Source organism: Phoca vitulina, unplaced genomic scaffold (assembly GCF_004348235.1).
Source record: "Phoca vitulina isolate PV1807 unplaced genomic scaffold, GSC_HSeal_1.0 scaffold34, whole genome shotgun sequence".
NCBI classification, from domain to species: domain Eukaryota; kingdom Metazoa; phylum Chordata; class Mammalia; order Carnivora; family Phocidae; genus Phoca; species Phoca vitulina.
Window position 1 is genome coordinate 12,473,351 of NW_022589737.1, and position 24,584 is coordinate 12,497,934.

The window sequence follows — 24,584 nt, forward strand, 5'->3', positions numbered from 1 at the left end:
AGAAAGAAAGAAAGAAAGAAAGAAAGAAAGAAAGAAAGAAAGAAAGAGTTACTTCTTTGTGATCTTGGAAAAAGAGTGCCAAAAACACTTTTTGAGTAGTTCCAGTTTTTACAAAATTTTAAAGTTATAAGATAGATTTTATAATGTAAAATGTATTTTTTGAAGAAAAAATATCAACCAAAATATTTTATTTTCACTTTTGTTAAATTTTTGATCCAATTTTATATAGATCTGCTCTAAGGGACTAATTTCTGATACCAATGATCCTAAGATAAAGGGACCACCTGAAGACAGCAAGATACCTGGTGCCCTTTTACTATACTGTCAGAGTTTATTTTTCCTTTCAGTGATCTCTTTCCCATCTCAAACCTTCATTTCCATGTGCCACTCATCCTACAGTTACCTTTTGTCAGTTGGATGTCAACTAATCCCTGCCAACTGGTGATTAATGTTAGCAGATAATGACTTAAGGTGTCACTTCTCTTACATAATTTGCATTTTAAAGAGTATTTTTTAAGACAGATCTTCAAGACAAAATTGAATTTAATCCTCACTATCCTCCAAGCATTGAGCTAATTGCTTTACATAAACTACCTTTTAATTCTCTCACAATCTTGTGAGGTAGTTTTATTATTCCTTCTTCACAGGTAAGATAAGGCTTCATTTGGGGCATCTGGGTGGCTCACTTGGTTAAGCATCTGACTCTTGGTTTTGGCTCAGGTAGTAATCTCAGGGTCGTGAGATCAAGCCCTGAATTGAGCTCCATGCTCAGCGCACAGTCCGCTTGAGATTCTCTCTCCCTCCCCCTTTGCCCCCCGCCCCTCCCTTGTTTTCTCTCTCTAAAATAAATAAATAAATAAAATCTATAATAAAAAAGATAAGATTTCATTTAACAAACAAAGCCAATAGTAAGTATCAGAACTAGGATGGGAATCCCTGGCTGTCTAAGTCCAAACCCCAGGTGAAATATTATGGTTAGTATACTCTTTGGAAGCAGAGACTATCTAGTATTCCTTCATCACACTGTTTATGGGGGCATATATTTGTATTCTCTAAATTTATTTATACAACATCTGATTCCACAATGGATTTGAGGCTGGTGAACCTGTCTATCTGTTTTAAATTAAGGTGAGGTAAAAATATATTCAATCTAGAGAAAATAAAAATCCTTTCCTTTTTTCTTCAATAGAAAAATGTCTCAGCTAATATGTTAACAGCTTAGACAGGAGAACTGAAGGCTTCCTTGGCTCTATCCTAACCAATACTTCAGGCCTACTTGAGGGGTTCCTAAGCTTTAGCATCTGGGACAAGACCAGGGCCCTTAGTCCTTCAGTGTCTATTGCTGTTTGAGCATTTTTCCAAATTGAATAAATTATGTTACATAGAGCTTAAAATTAGAAAATGTTAAAGGGACAAGCAAGTACATTATGCTCTTGTGTTTGCTGCATGCTCAGACATAGGCTTTTCTATAGCTCATTTACTTTCCAAATTCAGCTATATTCTATGATAGCTCAAAACACATAGTATGCAGAAATGAAATAATTTTAGTCTGTAAATCTTTGCATAACGCCTTAATACACTTTCCTTGGTGCTTCCTATATAATCAATTGTTATGGTTTTATTCTCCTTTACTTTGAGACCCAGTTCAGTATTCCCCATGAGTGACATGTGATTGAAGGAGTAATTGTAGAGGGACTGGTTGGCATGGAGAGCATGTTTGAGAGAACTGAATCTGTGTCCATGGTTTTGAATTTTGAGAAAGTCAGATATATCAACGATTGGGGATTTGTTTTGCCTGGGACTCAATCCCACATAACTTAACAAAATCACCAAGGCAAAATGATACTAGCTAGGGGCGCCTGGGTGGCTCAGTCAGTTAAGCGTCTGCCTTCGGCTCAGGTCATGATCGCAGGGTCCTGGGATCGAGCCCCGCATCGGGCTCCCTGCTCAGTGGGGAGCCTACTTCTCCCTCTCCTCCCCACTCAGTGTTCTCACTCACTATCTCTGTCTCTTGCTCTCAAATAAATAAATAAAATCTTTAAAAAAAAAATTAAAAAAAAAATGATACTAGGCTAGTAGAATTGAGAATAAGCTAGAGGTCTAAGCAGTAGAATATGAAAAATGATAAAAATTTTTTGAAATTTATTTCTTATATTTTATGCTTTATCTCTGGCTTTAAGTGGCTTTATGTACTCTGGTGTTTCTCCTTTTGAATGTAAAGACCATTGGGACAAGGCTTGCAACTTTTATGCTCTTTTTATACCTTGTCTCAGGACCTAGTAGAATTTTCTGTAAATAATAGAGATGCCAAATAATGATTCTGGTTAACTTTTCTTGAGGATAAATTCCTCTCTTTCACAACCATAGAGTCCCTGGTGTTCCTGGGCATCTAGAAGATGCATTAAACTTTGAAGCTTCTAGATCTTGTATGTTTGAGAACCACAGCAATATAATCCTTAAATAGTTAATGATTTTTTTGCATTTAAGCAGTTAACTTAATCCTTACAAATAGTTGGAGCTAAAAAATGTAAACTGTAGATGTTAGCAATTTTAATGTAGATCTGAGATCTGTTTAAACTATAACACACAAATGCACAAATTCTGCCAGTAATTGGCAGTTATTTAAACTGGTTGGTATCATAAAAACAAAACAAGTGGTTTTCTTTTTTTTTTTTTTTTTTACCACAGAAAGAGTTCACATTGTAAACACTTCCTGAGAGAACCCAAACAATCTTTTGATTAGTCCTGAGATGACTATGCTGATTATTATTAAAATTATAGTCTCCTGCTTAAATCCCTTTCCTAGACTTTGGATTCATATCCCATTTCCATCATACCTCTAAGTAACTAACACTTACTATATCCAGAACTCAACTAATCTTATTCTATCAAACCAACCTTATTTTCTAGTTGATAGGAAATAGTTATAAAGCCACAAGCTTGCGTTCATTCTTTTCTTCAAATTCCGTTTGACTAATGAATAAGTGGATCAATTAATCACCAAGAGCAAACATATTTAAAGTAATCAGAATGATTTTAAGTAGGGATATTAAGATTTAATGCTAAAACAACAGAAATATGTAATTTTGAAATGCATAGAAGGGAAAAATACAATTAACCTCTACCCCTTTAAAAAAAAAGACAGTGAAAGTGAAAATAGGGCAAATAAATCATAGAAAAAGCAGAGTAACTAGTACAAAATAAGATGATAGAAACAAATATAAACAGGCTAAACTCATTAGTTAAAAGATAGTAGGCACTCAGTAAACATTAGTTGAATGAAAAAATTACTACAATTTTGAAATAATACAATAAGCATTATTTTTGAGAAGTTAATAATTCCACTGTTAAAAAAGTTTCCTGTTTGTATTCACGTTGTGAAGGTTTTAGTATAGCTTTAACCAAAATGTACTTTATATGGTATGAAATGTATCAAAGATTGAAATCCTGGTTCCATCATTAACTAAGTATAAGAGCTTAAGTATTTCACTTAACCGTTCTGAAACTTAGATTCCTCATCAGTACAACAGGAATGACAATAATCAACTCAGATGCTTTGCAAGGATTACATATTATAGTAAATGTACCCTTAAAGAACATATAATCTACTAGGTAGAAAAAAAATTAGTAAACTTTTACTTCCAACACTTATTTCAAGTAATAAAATTCTGATAAAATTGTTGGGAGATAGAAGGAAGAGTTGTAGGAGGACCCTGGGCTTGCCTCATCCCTCAAACACAGATGAGTAACTATCAAGCCATTTTGAATACCCAAAAATCGATCTGAGGATTAACAGAACAAAATGCACAACTAGAGGCCACATCATGCAAGATAAGAGGTGTGGAGACATGAATTGGGGGAGAAAAGGATTGTGGGTGCTGCAGAGAGGAGGGTGCACTTGTCACAACGAGAGGAGTAAGAAAAAGAGAGGAGCACATGGGGGATCACAGAAGGAAAATATTTCCCTAAAGACTGACTGGGAAAACAAAAAGGGTTGATTTTTGTGAGATTTTACAACCAGCAGGGCTCAAACACTAGAGTTTTAGAGGTCTGAGGTGTGGCCAGTGTGGAGCGGGTGGGTGCTGCAGTGCTCCTGTGGAGAAGAAGGGCAGATAGCTCGGTAGATGATGGCATGATCTGGGGATCCCCTCGGATGCACTGGGAGAAATGTTTCCCCCTTCTTGGAGTGCATCTGGGAGAGGTAGCATTGCCTCTTCAGGGACAAAAGAGCTGGCAGCCACCAGTAATATTTCCTGCCCCTCAATAAAGGTTCAGAGACACCTGCTGAGGGTAGCAAACATAGACACTGGCTCTTTGCTGGGTGGTACTCCAAAATCCACCCCTTTCTGCCTTGGTGTGACTGCCCTTCTGGGACAAACCTGCATCTGTCCCAACATGGCAAGACCCTCCCCCAGATGACCAGCTTGGGTCCCTACCATGTTGGGTCTGAGGACCAGCGTGGGTCCCCACCATGTCAGGTCCCTAAAGTTTGGAGTTTTAAAACTCAGCCAACCTACCTGGGATAGAACACAGGTGCACTGCACTGCCTGGTGGCCAGATAGCCCAGATATAGTCAGGGTAGAGGCAAAGATCTGAGGGAAGCCTAGGACACACGATTGTTCACTTTTCTTGGAGGGCTTCCTGGACAGCAGTGGGTACAAACTCTTCTCTCTGAGATAAGGGAGGGGGGCTGGCACCAGTTCTCTCCTCTGCCTCTCAACAGAAGCTGGCTTCTGTGAGCAGTACAGTGCCAAAACTGATGGCCTAAACCCCTTACACCAAGACCCACAACACCTGCACTCTGCAAGTGTTGCTTTACTAGGGCTGGTGTGCCTAAGAATCAGAGCAGCAGGCCTCTCCCCAAGAAGACCAGCACAAACCTCCTCCACATGCACCACGTCTGCTGACCATAGAGTTCTGCAAAGTTTCAGTTCTGGTGGAAATAGTATTGGGTCTCTTTCAACAAGCAGACAAGAGCACATCTGGTTAAAACTCACACACTCTGGCCAAGGTCCAAACACTCCCCACTGCAGGCAAAGAGAAACTGACCTAAGAGAAAGAGCAGCCAAAACACAGCAGCAGAGTGCACACAGCATACACCAGAGACACTTCCTAAAGTGCCAGACCCTGGGCAGTATATGACCTCTTCTTCATAAAGCCATTACTCGAGGGGCGGAGCAAGATGGCGGAGGAGTAGGAGACCTGGATTTCGTCTACTCTCAGGAATTCAGCTGGATAGGGATCAAACCATTCTGAACACCTACGAACTCAACAGAAGATCAAAGAAAAGAATAGCAACAACTTTCTGAACGGAAAAGCGACCACTTTCTGGAAGGTAGGACGTGCGGAGAAGTGAATCCGAGGCGATATTCGGGACGATAGACGGCGGGGGAGGGGCCTCCGTCGGCCGCTTCTGGCAAGTGATAGAGCCGCGGAGCACAAAATCGGAACTTTTAGAAGTCTGCTCCGCTGAGGGACGTCACTCTGGTGGCGAAGTGGGGGGTGGAACCCTTGCGGGACAGTGTGGTCTCAGGACCCTCGGGGTCACAGAAAGACCGGGGGTGCCTGAGTGCGGCAGAGCTCCCAGGTATTGGAGCGGGGAAGCGGCTACAGAGACGGAGCCCAGGCGCGGGCTCTCAGCTCGGGGTTGCTATAAACCGTGATCCGTGGCACAGTCAGGCCACTGCTCCTCCAGCAGGGACCCAACAAGCGGCAGATCCGGGGAGACTCACCTTCTTCCCCCGGGAGGAGAGGTGCGGGAGCGCACCGCGGGGATCTGCTGGGTTTGGAGACTCCACCCGGGGTCGGGTGCCAGATAGAAAGGCACGGTCACAGGCCAGGTGAGCGCGGAGTGTGGCCGGAGACCGGGGAGACGGGAGTGACTGACTGCTTTTCTCTGGGGGCTCACTGAGGAGTGGGACGCCGAGTTCTCGGCTCTTCTGGGGCGGAGACTGGGAGGCCGCCATTTTCACTCTCCGCCTCCAAAGCTGTACGGAAAGCTGGCAGGGAACAAAAGCTCCGGAGAGCAAACCTGAGCAGATTACTTAGCCCGGACCGGAAAGGGCGGGGCAATTCTGCCTCCGGCAAAGACATTTGGGAACCACGGCAACAGGCCCTTCCCCCAGAAGATCAACGAGAACAGCCAGCCAAGACCAGGTTTACCGATCAATGAGAACGGCAGAACTCCAGCGCTAGGGGAATACTGCACATAGAATTCATGGCTTTTTTTACCATGATTCTTTAGTCTTTCAAAGTAAATTATTTTTTTTAACTGTCTTTTTTTCTTTTTTCTTTTTTCTTTTTTTTTGAATTTTTCTTTTTCCCTTTTTCAACCAACATCTTATCAATCCCTTTTTAAAAAAAAAAAAAAATCTTTATTTTTCATTTTTAAAGTCATATTTTATCCCTTCATAGTAGTTACCCATATTTTTGGCATATATATATAAGTTGTTCTCTCTTTAAAATTTTGAGATAGTTTCTTCTAACAGATCAAAATATACTCCAAATCTCTAGTGTATGTTTTTTTTCTACTCCCCTGCCTGATCACATTCTCTCCCTTTTTTCTTTCTTTTTTTTTTTTAAATCCTCTTCTTTCTTTTTTCAAACAACTTATCAAATCCTTTTATAAAATTTTTTATAATTTCCATCTTTACAGTCATATTCCATCCCTTCATCATATCAACCCTTATTTTTGTACATATATAAGTTTTTCTTTCTTTAAAATTTTGGGAGGGACTTTCTTTTAACAGACCAAAATACACCCAAAATCTAGTGTGTGGCACTGATCTATAAACCAGCCTGATCATATTTGATCACATTCTGTTTTTGTTTTGTTTTGTTTTGTTCTCCTTTTGTTTGTTTTTATCTTTAACTTATCTTTTTCTTTTTTCTTTTTTTCTTTCTTTTTCTTTTTTCTCTCTTTCCCTTTCTTTTCCCACTGCTTCAGGTCTTTTCTGATTTGTTGAGTATATTTTCTGGGGACGTTGTTACCCTGCTAGCATTTTGTTCTCTCATTAATCTAGTCTCCTCTGCACAAAATGACAAGACGGAAAAAATCACCTCAACAAAAAGAACAAGAGGTAGTACCGACTGCCAGGGACCTACTCAATATGGACATTAGTACGATGTCAGATCTAGAGTTCAGAATCATCACTTTAAAGATACTAGCTGGGCTTGAAAAAAGCATGGAAGTTATTAGAGAAACCCTTTCTGGAGAAGTAAAAGAACTAAAATCTAACCAAGTAGAAATCAAAAAGGCTATTAATGAGGTGCAATCAAATATGGGGGTGCTAACTGCTAGGATAAATGAGGCAGAAGACAGAATCAGTGAGATAGAAGACCAAATGATGGAAAATAAAGAAGCTGAGAAAAAGAGAGATAAACAACTACTGGATCACGAGGGCAGAATTCAAGAGATAAACGATACCATAAGACGAAACAACATTAGAATAATTGGGATCCCAGAAGAAGAAGAAAGAGAGAGAGGGGCAGAAGGTATAATGGAGCAAATTATAGCAGAGAACTTCCCTAATTTGGGGAAGGAAACAGGCATCAAAATCCAGGAAGCACAGAGAACCCCTCTCAAAATCAATAAAAATATGTCAACACCCCAACATCTAATAGTAAAACTTACGAGTCTCAGAGACAAAGAGAAAATCCTGAAAGCAGCTCGGGAGAAGAGATATGTAACCTACAATGGTAGAAACATTAGATTGGCAACAGACTTATCCACAGAGACCTGGCAGGCCAGAAAGGACTGGCAGGACATATTCAGAGCACTAAATGAGAAAAATATGCAGCCAAGAATACTATATCCAGCTAGGCTGTCATTGAAAATAGAAGGAGAGATAAAAAGCTTCCAGGACAAACAAAAACTAAGGAATTTGCAAACACGAAACCAGCCCTACAAGAAATATTGAAAGGGGTCCTCTAAGCAAAGAGAGAGCCTAAAAGCAACATAGACCAGAAAGGAACACAGACAATATACAGTAACAGTCACTTTACAAGCAATACAATGGCACTAAATTCCTATCTTTCAATAGTTACCCTGAATGTAAATGGGCTAAATGCCCCAATCAAAAGACACAGGCTATCAGATTGGATTAAAAAACAAGACCCATCGATATGCTGTCTGCAAGAGACTCATTTTAGACCCAAAGACATGCCCAGATTTAAAGTGAGGGGGTGGAAAACCATTTACCATGCTAATGGACACCAAAAGAAAGCTGGGGTGGCAATCCTTATATCAGACAAATCAGATTTTAAACCAAAGACTGTAATAAGAGATGAGGAAGGACACTATATCCTACTTAAAGGGTCTATCCAACAAGAAGATCTATCCAACAAGAAGATTAACAATTGTAAATATCTATGCCTCTAACATGGGAGCAGCCAATTATATAAGGCAATTAATAACAAAAGCAAAGAAACACATTGACAACAATACAATAATAGTGGGGGACTTTAACACCCCCCTCACTGAAATGGACAGATCGTCTAAGCAAAAGATCAACAAGGGAATAAAGACTTTAAATGACACACTGGACCAAATGGACTTCACAGACATATTCAGAACATTCCATCTCAAAGCAACAGAATACACATTCTTCTCTAGTGCCCATGGAACATTCTCCAGAATAGATCACATCCTAGGTCATAAATCAGGTCTCAACTGGTACCAGAAGATTGGGATCATCCCCTGCCTATTTTCAGACCACAATGCTTTGAAACTAGAACTCAATCACAAGAGGAAAGTCAGAAAGAACTCAAATACATGGAGGCTAAAGAGCATCCTACTGAAGAATGAACGGGTCAACCAGGAAATTAAAGAAGAATTAAAACAATTCATGGAAACCAATGAAAATGAAAACACAACTATTCAAAATCTTTGGGATGCAGCAAAGGCAGTCCTAAGAGGAAAGTATATAGCAATACAAGCCTTTCTCAAGAAACAAGAAAGGTCTCAAGTACACAACCTAACCCTACACCTAAAGGAGCTGGAGAAAGAACAGCAAATAAAGCCTAAACCCAGCAGGAGAAGAGAAATAATAAAGATCAGAGCAGAAATCAATGAAATAGAAACCAAAAGAACAGTAGAACAGATCAACGAAACTAGGAGCTGGTTCTTTGAAATAATTAACAAGATTGATAAGCCCCTGGCCAGACTTATCAAAAAGAAAAGAGAAATGACCCAAATCAACAAAATCATGAATGAAAGAGGAGAAATCACAACCAACACCAAAGAAATACAAACAATTATAAGAACATATTATGAGCAACTCTATGCCAGCAAATTAGATAACCTGGAAGTAATGGATGCATTCCTAGAGATGTATCAACTACCAAAACTGAACCAGGAAGAAATAGAAAACCTGAACAGACCTATAACCACTAAGGAAATAGAAGCAGTCATCAAAAATCTCCCAAAACACAAAAGCCCAGGGCCAGATGGCTTCCCAGGGGAATTCTACCAAACATTTCAAGAAGAATTAATACCTATCCTTCTGAAACTGTTCCAAAAAATAGAAATGGAAGGAAAACTTCCAAACTCATTTTATGAGGCCAGCATTACCTTGATCCCAAAACGAGACAAAGACCCCATCAAAAAGGAGAATTACAGACCAATACCCTTGATGAACATGGATGCAAAAATTCTCACCAAAATACTAGCCAATAGGATCCAACAGTACATTAAAAGGATTATTCACCACGACCAAGTGGGATTTATCCCTGGGCTGCAAGGTTGGTTCAACATCCGCAAATCAATCAACGTGATACAATACATTAACAAAAGAAAGAACAAGAATCATATGATCCTCTCAATAGATGCAGAAAAAGCATTTGACAAAGTACAGCATCCTTTTTTGATCAAAACTCTTCAGAGTATAGGGATAGAGGGTACATACCTCAATATCATAAAAGCCATCTATGAAAAACCTACAGCGAATATCATTCTCAATCGGGAAAAACTGAGAGCTTTCCCCCTAAGGTCAGGAACGCGGCAGGGATGTCCACTATCACCACTGCTATTCAACATAGTATTGGAAGTCCTAGCCACAGCAATCAGACAACAAAAAGAAATCAAAGGCATCCAAATTGGAAAAGAAGAAGTCAAACTCTCACTCTTTGCAGATGATATGATACTTTATGTGGAAAATCCCAAAGACTCCACCCCAAAACTGCTAGAACTCATACAGGAATTCAGTGAAGTGGCAGGATATAAAATCAATGCACAGAAGTCAGTGGCATTCCTATACACCAACAACAAGTCAGAAGAAAGAGAAATTAAGGAGTCGATCCCATTTACAATTGCACCCAAGACCATAAGATACATAGGCATAAATCTAACCAAAGAGGCAAAGGATCTGTACTCAGAAAACTATAAAATACTCATGAAAGAAATTGAGGAAGACACAAAGAAATGGAAAAACGTTCCATGCTCATGGATTGGAAGAACAAATATTGTGAAGATATCAATCCTACCTAGAGCAATCTACACATTCAACGCAATCCCCATCAAAATACCATCCACTTTTTTCAAAGAAATGGAACAAATAATCCTAAAATTTGTATGGAACCAGAAAAGACCTCGCATAGCCAGAGGAATGTTGAAAAAGAAAAGCAAGCTGGCGGCATCACAATTCCGGACTTCCAGCTCTTCTGCAAAGCTGTCATCATCAAGACAGTATGGTACTGGCACAAAAACAGACACATAGATCAATGGAACAGAATAGAGAGCCCAGAAATGGACCCTCAACTCTATGGTCAACTAATCTTTGACAAAGCAGGAAAGAATGTCCAATGGAAAAAAGACAGTCTCTTCAACAAATGGTGTTGGGAAAATTGGACAGCCACATGCAGAAGAATGAAACTGGACCATTTCCTTACACCACACACAAAAATAGACTCCAAATGGTTGAAAGACCTAAATGTGAGACAGGAGTCCATCAAAATCCTAAAGGAGAACACAGGCAGCAACCTCTTCGACCTCAGCCGCAGCAACTTCTTCCTAGAAACATCGCCAAAGGCAAGGGAAGCAAAGGCAAAAATGAAGTATTGGGACTTCATCAAGATAAAAAGCTTTTGCAAAGCAAAGGAAACAGTCAACAAAACCAAAAGACAACTGACAGAATGGGAGAAGATATTTGCAAACGACATATCAGATAAAGGGCTAGTATCCAAAATCTATAAAGAACTCATCAAACTCAACACCAAAAGAACAAAGAATCCAATCCAGAAATGGGCAGAAGACATGAACAGACATTTTTCCAAAGAAGATATCCAAACGGCCAACAGACACATGAAAAAGTGTTCAATATCGCTCGGCATCAGGGAAATCCAAATCAAAACCTCAATGAGATACCACCTCACACCAGTCAGAATGGCTAAAATTAACAAGTCAGGAAATGACAGATGTTGGCAGGGATGCGGAGAAAGGGGAACCCTCCTACACTGTTGGTGGGAATGCAAGCTGGGGCAGCCACTCCGGAAAACAGTGTGGAGGTTCCTCAAAAAGTTGAAAATAGAGCTACCATATGATCCAGCAATTGCACTCCTGGGTATTTACCCCAAAGATACAAAAGTAGGGACCCAAAAGGGTACGTGCACCCCGATGTTTATAGCAGCAATGTCCACAATAGCCAAACTGTGGAAAGAGCCAAGATGTCCATCAACAGATGAATGGATAAAGAAGAGGTGGTATATATATACAATGGAATATTATGCAGCCATCAAAAGGAATGAGATCTTGCCATTTGCAACGACGTGGATGGAACTGGAGGGTATTATGCTGAGCGAAATAAGTCAAACAGAGAAAGACATGTATCATATGACCTCACTGATATGAGGAATTCTTAATCTCAGGAAACAAACTGAGGGTTGCTGGAGTGGGGGGTGTGGTGGGAGGGATGGGGTGACTGGGTGATGGACACTGGGGAGGGTATGTGCTCTGGTAAACGCTGTGAATTGTGCAAGACTGTTGAATCTCAGATCTGTACCTCTGAAACAAATAATGCAATATATGTCAACTAAGAAAAAAAGAAGAAGAAGAATGTAGCAGGAGGGGAAGAATGAAGGGGGGGAAATCGGAGGGGGAGAAGAACCATGAGAGACGATGGACTCTGAAAAACAAACTGAGGGTTCTAGAGGGGAGGGGGTTGGGAGGATGGGTTAGCCTGGTGATAGGTATTGAGGAGGGCACGTTCTGCATTGAGCACTGGGTGTTATGCACAAACAATGAATCATGGAACACTATATCTAAAACTAATGATGTAATGTATGGGGATTAACATAATAAAAAAAAAATAAAGCCATTACTCTTAGGAGGATGAAACATAACAGGCTTTCTTAACCTAGAGAGAGACCTAGACAGAATGCCAAGATGGAGGAATTCACCCCAAAAGAAAGAACAAGTAAAGTCCACAGCTAAGGATCTAATCAAAACCGATATAAGTAATATGCTTGATCCAGAATTTAAAGCAATGATCATAAGGATACTAGCTGGGCTTGAGAAAAGCATAGAAGACACTAGGGAGTCCCTTACCACAGAGATTAAAAAACCTAAGAACTAATCAGGCTAAAATAAAACATGCTATAACTGTGATGTGAAACTGACTAGATGTAATGACTACAAGGATGGAAGAAATAGAAGAATTAATAAGTGATATAGAAGATAAAATTATGGGAAAAATGAAGCTGAAAGGAGAGGGAAAGAAACATATTGGATCACAAATGTAGACTTAGGGTACTCAGCAACTCCATAAAGCATACTAAAATTCATATCATAGGAGTCCCAGAGACTCTGAGAAAAGGGAGAAGAATGTTTACTGGAGGAAATTACAGCCCAAACTTCCCTGCTCTGGGGAAGGATACAGACATCCAGATCCAGGAGGCACAGAGAACTCCCATCAAAATAAACAAAAGCAGGCCCAACACCAAGACATAGTATAGTCAAATTTGCAAAACATAGAGATAAAGAAAAAAATCCTAAAAGCAACAAGAGAAAAGAAGTCCCTAACTTACAAGGGGAAGACCCATAAAGCTCGCTATAGATCTCTCCGCAGAAACTTGGCAGGCCAGAAGAGTGTGGCATGATATATTCAACGTGCTGAATGGGAAACATCAGCAGCCAAGACTACTCAATCCAGCAAGGCTATCATTCAGAATAGAAAGAGAGATAAAGAGATTCCAAGACAAACAAAACTAAAGGAATCTGTGACCACTAAACCAGCCCTGCAAGAAGTACTGAAGGGGGCTCTTTGGGATAGAAAACCAAAAGTAAGAAGACTGAAAGGAACAGAGAAAACGTCCAGAAATAATGACTTAACAAGTATTACAATGGCAGGGCTGCCTGGGTGGCTCAGTCAGTTAAGCATCTATCTTTAGCTCCTCAGGGTCCTGGGATCAAGCCCTACATCAGGCTCCCTGTTCAGTGGGGAGTCTCCTTCTCCATCTCCCTCTGTCCCTCTCCCCCACTCATGCTCTCTCTCTCTCTCTGTCTCAAATAAATAAATAAAACCTTAAAAAAGTAAAAAAAAAAAAAAACTAAACTAAAAAAAGTAATACAATGGCACTAAATTCATATCTATCAATAATCATTCTGAATGTAAATGGGCTAAATGCTCCAATAAAAAAAATAGGGTGTCAGAATGGATAAAAAACCAAAACTCATCTATATGTTGCCTATAAGAGACTCATTTTAGACCTAGAGACACCTACAGATTGAAAGTGAGGATATAGAGAAATTTTTATCATGCTAATGGAAAGCCAGAACCATACTTGTATTGCAGAAACTAGATTTTATTTATTTATTTCCTTTAAAGGTTTTATTTATTTATTTTACAGAGAGATAGAAAGAACCAGAGAGCACAAGGCGGGGGGGTTGGTAATGGCAGAGGGAGAAGGAGAAGCAGGGCGAGGAGCCTGACATGGGGCTCAATCCCAGGACCCTGAGATCATGACCTGAGTCGAAGGCAGACACCCAACCAACTGAGCAACTCAGGCGCCCCTAGAAACTAGATTTTAAACTAGACTGTAACAAGAGATGAAGAAGGGCACTATATCGTAATAAAGGGTCTATACAAAAATATCTAATAATTATAAATCTTTTTTTTTTAAAGATTTTATTTATATGACAGAGAGAGACACAGCGAGAGAGGGAACACAAACAGGGGGAGCTGGAGAGGGAGAAGCAAACTCCCCGCTGAGCAGAGAGTCCGATGTGGGGCTCAATCCCAGGCCCTGGGATCATGACCTGAGCCGAAGGCAGACGCTTAACGACTGAGCCACCCAGACATCCCTAAATCTACTTTTTAAAAAGAGAGAGACAGAGGAAGAGAAAAAGGGAGAGAGAGACACAGAGAGAGAGAGACAGAATCAAAGGAGTGGAATTAGGTAAAGTATGAGAGACAAAGATTTTGAAGAGTTTTGTGATGAAAAGGAACAGAAAAATGAGGTAGTAGGTGAAAGATGACATGAGTCAAGAGAGCTTTGCTTTGTTTTGTTTTTAGGTGAAGGAAGAGACAGTATAGTTGCATGCTTTTGGGAATGATCAAGAAGAGACTAAACAATCTCTGGTGAAGATGCAGATCATCTTCACTGAAGCAATTTCTTAAAGTAGACAGAAAAAGGATGAACTACAGTGCACAAGTTAAGGGATTGGCCATAAAAGCACAACAATGCATCTATACTAAAAAAGGAAAGGGGTGTTTGGGTGGCTCAGTGGGTTAAGCATTCAATTCTTAATTTCAGCTCAGGTCATAATCTCAGGGTTGTGAGATGGAGCACCCCCTCCCCCAGTCAGGTATGGAGCCTGCTTAAGATTCTCTCTCTTTCCTTCTGACTCTCCCCCAGTCTCCCACATGTACTCTCTCTCTCTCTCTCTTTAAAAAAGGCGGGGAATTAGAATCTATCAGTACAGATGCTAATGCGTGTTTCATTTGGTGGTGAAGGCTGTAGAAGTTATTTCCTAATTGCCTTCCTTTCCCCAGTGAAGTAGGATGCATGGTTATCAGCTGAGAGTGGGGATGGCAGAAAAACTGAAGGATGGGAGACATACCAGATTTGACAGAATTACAGTAAGAGAACTAAAGTTATTTTTCTTTTTAAAATTTCTGATCCTCATTAAAGTGTCCTTGAAATTCATAGCTTGGTTTTTAAACTCAGATCAGTCTGCATAATTCTCTCTGGTTCTTTTCTTTTACAGTCGTATTAAATTGAGTAGGTTCGGGCATGCAGTAGGCTGAAAGATGGATCTACATTAGGATTAAGGTTTTGCCAACTGTTGAGTCAGTGTGATGAAGCATAAGAGGGATGAGAAAATTGAAGCTCTATGCAAGAAAATGATAATCATTGAAGGAGAAAAGTGAGAATCAAAGGAGGGGAAGTAGAGTGAGAAGGAGCTAGGATCAATGATTTGTAGATTTTAATGACGTTAAAGGATTCCTAGAATCAGGGTATTGGAAGGAATAAGCAGAAGGTAGTAGATGCTAATAAGAAGTGTGGTAATTGAGAGATTGTAGCTGTTTGTAATAACAGTTCAAGTGGCCATGGATGGTTGTAAAATAAGAGCATCGCAATGGAGAAATAAAAGGAATGAAGAGGACAGGATGTTGTAAGACCTCTGCTGAAATTACCAAATACTAAGACTGGAGCAGTATTGAAGAAATTGACAGTGACCCAGGTGGTAAAATCTCAGGAAATGAAGATAATGAGCTGGGAGAGTGTAAATGATTGCAACAAGAAAGTGTAGAGTCTAATGGCTTGAAATTTAAAGCTGAAGGTTTGTAAGGAGGAAGGGAGAACAGGTAATGAGAAGAAAGGAGGATATCAGTTCCAATCTTACTCTGAATGGTACATACAAATTGGGAGAATAAATAGCCATGACTTTAAAGGGCTGTGGGGAAGCCATATCTTCAGTGTATATGCAAGTTTCAGTTGGAGCAAGAATATAAAAGGGATGTTCAACAAAGAACCTTAAAGATAGGATTTGACTGATCAGGAGAAAACTACTCATCTGGTAAGTGTTAGACATTGGTCTGGATGCTGAGTTACTCCTGTTATTTTGGGCTATGCACGTATCCCCTAAAACTCTGTGGTGCTAACATTGATGTTTGAGTGGATCATTTGACATAAAACCCCAAAATGAGTACCTAGTAGAATACAACCTTTCCTACCATATTAAGGTATACAATCAGTCTAATATTTTTTTTATTATTTATTAAGTAATCTCTACACCCAGCGTGGGGCTCAAATTCAAGATTCTGAGATCAAGAGTCACATGTTCCACCAATTGAGCCAGCCAGGTGCCCCAGGTGTATATATTCTTACAACATATATACAATAGCTACCATCTGGCATTACTCTTATTGATGTCAGTCAGATATCACATTTTTATTTATTTCATCAATTATTAATACATATTCTTATATCTCTTGCTTATCATGTATGCAATTCATTATTGCTATTTTTCCCAATTAGAAATCTCTGTAGTTTTCTTTGGCAATTGGATAATTTGTCTTTGTGTAATCTTGCAGTTTTGCTTCCTGTATCATTCTTTCACATTTCCCTTTTCTGCACATGCTCTAACAGCCTTGCGATATAGGTTATGTTTCAAAAAATCTTGCTTTCATGTTAACTCCTGTAAGTCTGGTGGTGAACACTTTCATCCTTTATAGAGCAGATTCCTTTGTCCTCTTCCTCTTCCTTCTTCTCTTTTATCTTTAACAATTATTCATCTAATATTGCTCCTTAAACTAAATCTAATAACCCAACATTAGACATAGCATATATTGATGCTATAGGATTCTCTTAAACCTACTAAAATTTTTTGTCTTATCCATAGAAAAAAAGTTACAACACATGTTTCCTTGAAAGAATCTAAGCCTAGAATCACAAGCAGGTAAGATTAAATATGTTTACTGTAAAAGTCCCTAAGCTACTCACAGAAGGAGTAGACTGAATTGAGCAATAAGAATTAGGTGGGGAAAACTCAAAAATTGGTTCCTGATAGTAATTATTATCTGAGTTTCAAAGCAAAATGTTTTTTGAAACTATTTTCTTATTGAAACATAATTTACTTTTCCCTCAGTTAAAAAAATTAGAAAGGGGGTCAGATAAAGATGAGAAATTTTAAGAAAATTGATTGAGGTCCTATTGTAATTTATGATAAGAATTATCCATGGTAGAACAAAGTTGGGCCCCATTACTACACCGATAATTACAACCTAGAAACAAGTATGATTTTCACACTAAACAAAGAAGAAAAATTGATTGAGATGCCAGGACTGAATTCAGTTTCCTGTTAACCCTAAGGTCTTTGTTATTTCTCAGATAAACATTTGATTCTCTCTCTCTAGTTGATACTGGCCACTCTTAAATTGTATTATAGGAAAACTATACTGAGATACAAAGAGGTACTCATCTCAAATTATAGAACTAAAAAAAAACAGAGTATAATTATCTGGATTGGCAAAGGGAATATAATTAATCTGAGCACAGTTTACTATTCTGTTCCTCCAAACCCCATGAAGTACTTACCTATTACCATGACTTTTACAAATAAGAGCTCAAGTGGCCAAAAAGTAATATGTAAATTATAGTTTTGTTTGAAACTCAAAAAAATATTTCTTAGCAGTTTTTGTTCCAGTGTCACAAACAACACCATAAACAACCCAGTTTCAAGCTTATCTTCTGAAACAAGATGCACGTTGTTATTCAGTTAACTCAACTCTGACACTCCAAATAATTTTGAAAAGTTTTTACTCTCTCAGCTTATCACATTCCTTGTGCTCCAGGCAATGTATTCCTCACTGGTGGCAGGCAGAGACATAACCACAACAATCAACAGTTAGAATGGCAATAAAACAATCTTATCATAGGAGTGCAGTCTTCTGTCCAGTGGTAGTTAGAGTATATGATCTTTAACTACTAAGCTGGTACTCTGGTACATTTCAAAAAAACCATGCACATTTCACCTGGAATATTTCTTAGTCAATACCCTGTCTAAAAGAATGAGCATATAGTAAAAGAGATCAGCAGCAATGTAGAATGGGATCCTACTGTACCTGGAGAATGAGGCGGAGGAGAGCACATCAGAACAACCCCCTGGCCTTCCCTCACCGAGACTGCACTTCTTGTCCGGCCACTAAAATTTCCCAGATCTGTCAATATAACACAGCACTTAGATGCAAGGCAAAAAAAAAAAAAAAAAGCTTAAAGAATTTTACTTTTATAACTTGTACCTACTTTTCTCTCATTATGCAAAGTTTATTTTTGTTTGTTAGGCAGTGATATCAGGGCCTTAAAAATAAATCTATACCATACTATACCATACAATTTTAAATACCACAATTTTCAGATTATATGCACTACACACTATTTCTATTTATAGTGCATACAAGTTGCCAGTATAGGAAGAAAATAGACAATACATTTATAACACATTAAATAGTCCTTTTATTTCTATATAAAATTTTTACATATTGATTTTTCTAATATTAATAAAACCAAATCATGCATAGTGAGAAGAGAAATAGAAGTGGTTAGGGGTGTCTGGTGTCCAACCTGGTGCTTCATTATGTCATGCTCGGAATGGTGTGTAAAACCAAGCATGAATTTTCTAAATTAGAGAGACTTGTGTCTCTAGCAGAATATAATGAGGATATAAAGTATTCTTTTTCTATAAATGTGAGTGAAAAAGTCATGTTATTTTCATTTTATAGAAGCCTGGAATGGCTTGTACAAATTAATTATATCCATCCATTTTCATTACTCTGGAACTATCGTAGTTATCAAAATACCCAACTATATGTATGAAGAATTACAACATTGATTGGGGTTCAACTCCCTTCTCTTAAATTATGTTGCATTTGCACAATTTGAAAATACTTTCCTAAAAATAAAGTTACCTAAAAAATGAAGTATATTATTTGCATTTCTATTACTGTTTATTAATCTATTCATAGTTCAGTATATATGGCCTTTTCCCCCTTCTTGGGCTAAGTTGATCGAAGATATGATTTTTAGAATAGTTTCCTAGGAATGGTAGGATTTCAATATTTATAAAAATAAACAATGTCCCAGAATTCTCAGTCTGTAAAATCATGTTCCCATGGTGAAAAATACTTCTTGAAAATGTTCTGCCTTTCCCTCCATTATTCACCAACTGCAAAAGAGGTTTTTTGAAACTTCTCATTACTTCACATTAAAATAGTATGTTTCACATTAATACAATGTAGACTCTCAAATTTAATGTTTGTTAATCTGACAAATGATGAGAGTAAGCAGTCAAGAAAATATACTGAAATTATATGGAGATAAATCACTAACTTTAATATCCTAAGAGGGATCTTATACTTTTTTTGAGATATATGCAACAATTTACTGATTTACTGAATTTACAATCAAATCTTCTTAAACACATTCAAAATCATGAGGAACTACTAAACTGTGAAGGCATAATGCCAAATAAATAAAAAAGTATTCATTATTGATGAAAGTGTTTATAATTTTACACATAATTCTATGCTTCAGGGAGCCTGAGTGGTTCAGTTGGTTAAGCATCTGCCTTCAGCTCAGGTCATGATCCCAGGGTCCTGGGATCGAGTCCAGCATCAGGCTCCCTGCAGAAGCAGTCTGCTTCTCCCTCTGCCGCTGCTTCTCTCTCTCTCTCTGTCTCTCATGAATAAATAAATAAAAATAATACATCTGTGCTTCATTGTCAATAGTTAAGCGTTTCACAAACTGGATAGATTAGAAAAAATTGTCCTAATTCTTTCTTTCTTTCTTTTTCTTTCTTTCTTTCTTTCTTTCTTTCTTTCTTTCTTTCTTTCTTTCTTTCTTTCTTTCTTTCTTTCTTCTTTCTTTCTTTCCTTTTGATGGGGGTTTGAAAACATAGACACTAACTTCTGGTAAAAATCAAGTTTACTCATTTTCAAATATGTGTGATTCATGGCTTTAAATTTCCTATGCATTGGTTCTTAGGGATAGAAGCTGTCTTTTTCCAATAAAAGATCTTAATATGAAAACAAGCATGGCAAGATTTCTAATTTGACTTCCTTTGACTCTACTCTTGGACACAGGAACCACACAGTGAAGCAGTGATTGCATTAAGGTTGTAATGCCTCTTTAGGCATGGTTTTACTTTCCTTTTTTCATCCTCACTGAATTTATAAACTCTGGAAGGCTATTTGGATATCAATGTATTATAACTGAATTTCTTAAATGGTTTCTGAAAAATATATATATCTTCCAATACATTTACTACAAGTTTATGTTATGCTTATTCTGACATTTCAAATCAACCTATTATAGTAAACAGAATATTTTAATAAAGGACAGTCCTAAATTAATTTCTATATCTGAGAAACTGAAGTATAGGCATGGCCTAGAAATTAGACATGAAAAAGAATAGAAAATTATAGAATAATTATGACCCAAATTGTGTTTTGAGATCACAATGACCTGAAAGATAGCACTAAGTTGTAATTGGTATTAGCTGTTAATACAGGTACAATTCAACATTTCCTCATGGAATTTTCTGTGTCATTATTTCCTAGGAAGTATAGCAGTACAAAGATAAATGGATTTTTTCAATTGTGAATATATTTCTTTCTTTCATAAAACATATAGGGAAATACTAAAAAGGAGACTGAATTTTTATTGAGAGTGTACTTTTCTCATTTAAATCCTTCCTCCTAAGGAAAAAAAAAGTGAAATATTATCTGTAATGTAAAAATGGTCCTTGTGTTAGGCAAGATTTTGGTTATCTGTGGCAGAATGATTTATGTGAAAAAAATTCTTGATTAGAGTGGGGATGGCAATTGGGCAGAACAGTCTTAGTGAAAATACAGCTGGTTATTTTTATCTCATTGTGAATGAAAGCAGTTACTTTCTTTGGAGGTACTTATCAGAGAACTTAGTTTGAGTGCTTATTACATTATTTTAATAGCTTATACATTGTATATATCAAGGAGATAAAAAAAACAAGAACATTAGGGGGCGCCTGGGTGGCTCAGTCATTAAGCGTCTGCCTTCGGCTCAGGTCATGATCCCAGGGTCCTGGGATGGAGCCCCACATCGGGCTCCTTGCGCTGCAGGAAGCCTGCTTCTCCCTCTCCCACTCCCCCTGCTTGTGTTCCCTCTCTCTCTGTCAAGTAAATGAATAAAGTCTTTAAAAACAAAAACATTTATGGATGGAGCTTTGATTATTTTATTGACACATGTAAAAAGTACATGTTGATACGTTCTTTTTTTTTTTAAGATTTTATTTATTTGCGAGAGAATGAGAGACAGAGAACATGCGAGGGAGGAGGGTCAGAGGGAGAAGCAGACTCCCTGCTCAGCAGGGAGCCTGATGTGGGACTCCATCCCCGGACTCCAGGATCATGACCCGAGCCGAAGGCAGTTGCTTAACCAACTGAGCCACCCAGGTGCCCTGATATGTTCTATTTTTGGTTTATAAGGGAAAAATGAGTAAAAATTAAAATCTTAGTACAAGGACTCCAAAATTCAGGTTAAAGTCTTGAACTGAAATAAACCTCTTTCTGAACTTGTAAAATAGCACGTGGACAAATAGACAAGTAATGAACTAGAGGAGAAAGTTTGTGATCAAGAATCACAGGGCTCTAGGCCTTGTCTTTTCTGTAACTCTTCTTCCAAGTGCAGAAGTTCATGCAGAGTTTGATAGTGGAACTTTAACTAGAGCTGCAGCTTACAGAAATATTGTACCTATTCATCCTCAATGAACCATGCAAAGAAAAAAAAAGGTATATAATAAATAATGTGTTTGAGAACCTCACATAACAGAATGTAGATTTAGGATGTGTGATTTGAAGCATATTCAACAAATGTAAGATAAATAATTTCATCCATTTATGTAATAAATATTTCTCCAGTGCAGACCACACACTGAACACAATGTTAGGTACTAGGGTTACAGAAAAGATGCAAAGGAAGGATGTAGATGTATGAACTTACCATATCTACTTGGGCCAACTTTCCACAGACCCAGCTGAGAGGAATCTGTGCCACCAAATAGATGTATGAGCCCAAACTATCATAGCTTCAGCTTGTCACAGCCATCCTTATGAGTTACCATGTAGCACTTCATGATATTCTCCTAAATGTGAGCTACACATACACACACACATACAATTTGAGTTTTTTCCTTCCTTTCTCTCCTTCCTTCCTCCACCTGCCTACCTTTCCTCCTTCCTTCTTCCCCTTTCTTCCTTGCATTATTCCACAAAGGATTTGAAACAGCTTAAAATACATTTGTATATAATATAAAAAATCAAATAAGTGGTTTACAGATTCCAGGTGAAGATAAAATGGGTATGGTATGAATCCTGTAGGTTAAGATTAACACTTAGGAATATATGTCATATGCTTTTATAAATTATTAGAAGTTGGCCGTTAATTTTACGTTAAACTTAAAGGGCCAAAATAAAGATGGATATATTTCCAGTCTTAGCATTCATGGTTACGGCAAGATAAAAATTTTCCAGTAACTCAGTGTAAGAGTAATGTTAATAGATTGTAAGGTTTATAGAAGGATTTCTCCTGAAAGACTTCATAAAGATCACACTGGGTGGTATAGTGGGTTGAACAAATTTGCAAACAAAATAGGAAGGTTTTTCACCCATTAAGACACCTTAAGTAGGTATAGTGCACGTGAACACATACATACACGTGAAAACATTTCAAAAACCATTGCCTAGACAGGTGAATTATTTGAAAGTGTTAGAGAAAGAAAGTACATAAGGGGTTCAAGACACTGATCTTATGATCTTAGGTTAAGTACAATAGATTGGTTAGTTACTGGGGAGAAATGAGGTAAAAGGATCAAGGCAACAGGATAAATCTTATTTTAAAATTTTATTTAAAATCAATTAATTAACATATAGTGTATTATTTGTTTCAGAGGGAGAGTTCAGTGATTAATCAGTTACATATAACACCCAATGCTCATTGCATCATGTGCCCTCCTTAATGCCCATCACCCAGTTATCCCTTCCCCCTACACACTTCCCCTCCAGCGACCCTCAGTTTGTTTCCAATGGTCAAGAATCTCTTATGGTTTATCTCCCCCTCTGATTTAATCTTATTTTATTTTTCCCTCCCTACCCCTATGTTCATCTGTTTTGTTTCTTAGATTTCACATATGAGTGAAATCATATGATAATTGTCTTTCTCTGAAAGACTTATTTCACTTAGCATAATATCCCCTAGTTCCATCCACGTCATTGCAAATGGCAAGATTTCATTTTTTGATGGCTGAGTAATATTCCATTGTGTATATATACATCACATCTTTATCCATTCCTCTGTCGATGGACATCTGGGCTCTTTCCATAATTTGGCTATTATGGATATTGCTGCTATAAACATTGGGGTGCATGTGCCCCTTTGAATCACTATGTTTGTATTCTTTGGATAAATAGCCAGTAGTGCAATTGCTGGGTCATAGGGTAGGTCTATTTTTATCTTTTTGAAGAACCTCCATACTGTTTTCCAGAGTTGCTGAACCAGTTTGCATTCCCACCAACAATGTAAGAGGGTTCCCCTTTCTCTGCATCCTCACCAACATTTGTTGTTTCCCGACTTGTTTATTTTAGCCATTCTGACTGGTGTGAGGTGGTATCTCATTGTGGTTTTGATTTGTATTTTCCTTATGCCGAGTGATGTTGAGCATTTTTTCATGTGTCTGTTGGCCATTTGTATGTCTTCTTTGGAGAAATGTCTGTTCATGTCTTCTGCCCATTTCTTGACTGGATTATTTGTTTTTTGGATGTTGAGTTTTATAAGCTCTTTATAGATCTTGGTTACTAACCCTTTATCTAATAGGACATTTGCAAATATCTTCTCCCATTCTGTCGGTTGTCTTTTGGTTTTGTCAATTGTGTCTTTTGCTCTGTAAAAGCTTTTTATTTTGGTGAAGTCCCAATAGTTCATTTTTGCTTTTGTTTCCCTTGCTTTGGAGATGTGCCTAGCAAGAAGTTGCTGTGACTGAGGTCAAAGAGGTTGCTGCCTATGTTCTCCTAAAGGATTTTGATGGACTCCTGTCTCACACAGAGGTCTTTAATCCATTTTGAGTTTATTTTTGTGCATGGTGTAAGGAAATGGTCCAGTTTCATTCTTCTACATGTGGCTGTCCAATTTTCCCAACACCATTTAACAAGATAAATCTTATACAATTAGGAATAAAGTGTTGAGGTTCATCTGCCTCCTGGGTTTTAATTTCCTAGTCTTCAGTCTCTTCTGAGTAAGTCACAATGTTTGGTGTATGAGAGTTGTGTGTTTAGAAAAAGGAATGGGAATCAGAGTGTTTATTTTAAATTGCACTTGGTTAGGGACGCCTGGGTGGCTCAGTTGGTTGAATGTCTGACTCCTGATTTTGACTCAGGTCCTGATCTCAGTGTTGTGGGATCAAGCCCTGTGTCAAGCTCCGCACTCGGCCTGGTTGGGATTCTTTCTCTCCCTCTCTCTCTCAAATAAATAAATAAATCTTTAAAATAAAATAAATTGCACTTGGTTATACATTCATCCTGTAGGTGGTGCTAGTAGCTTTAGACTGTCCATGCTTT

General features: G+C 38.2%; 1 protein-coding gene across 7 annotated transcripts in view; it reads right to left on the bottom strand.

Annotated features, from left to right (window-relative positions):
• Positions 1-24,584, bottom strand: part of CNTN5 (contactin 5) — a 1,357,780-nt gene that overhangs the window by 431,318 nt on the left and 901,878 nt on the right. For all 7 annotated transcript variants that reach the window (XM_032426178.1, XM_032426172.1, XM_032426174.1 and 4 more), the window contains one exon: positions 18,063-18,158. In XM_032426178.1, the coding sequence (XP_032282069.1) occupies positions 18,063-18,158 (96 nt within the window). The remainder of the gene's footprint in view (positions 1-18,062; positions 18,159-24,584) is intronic.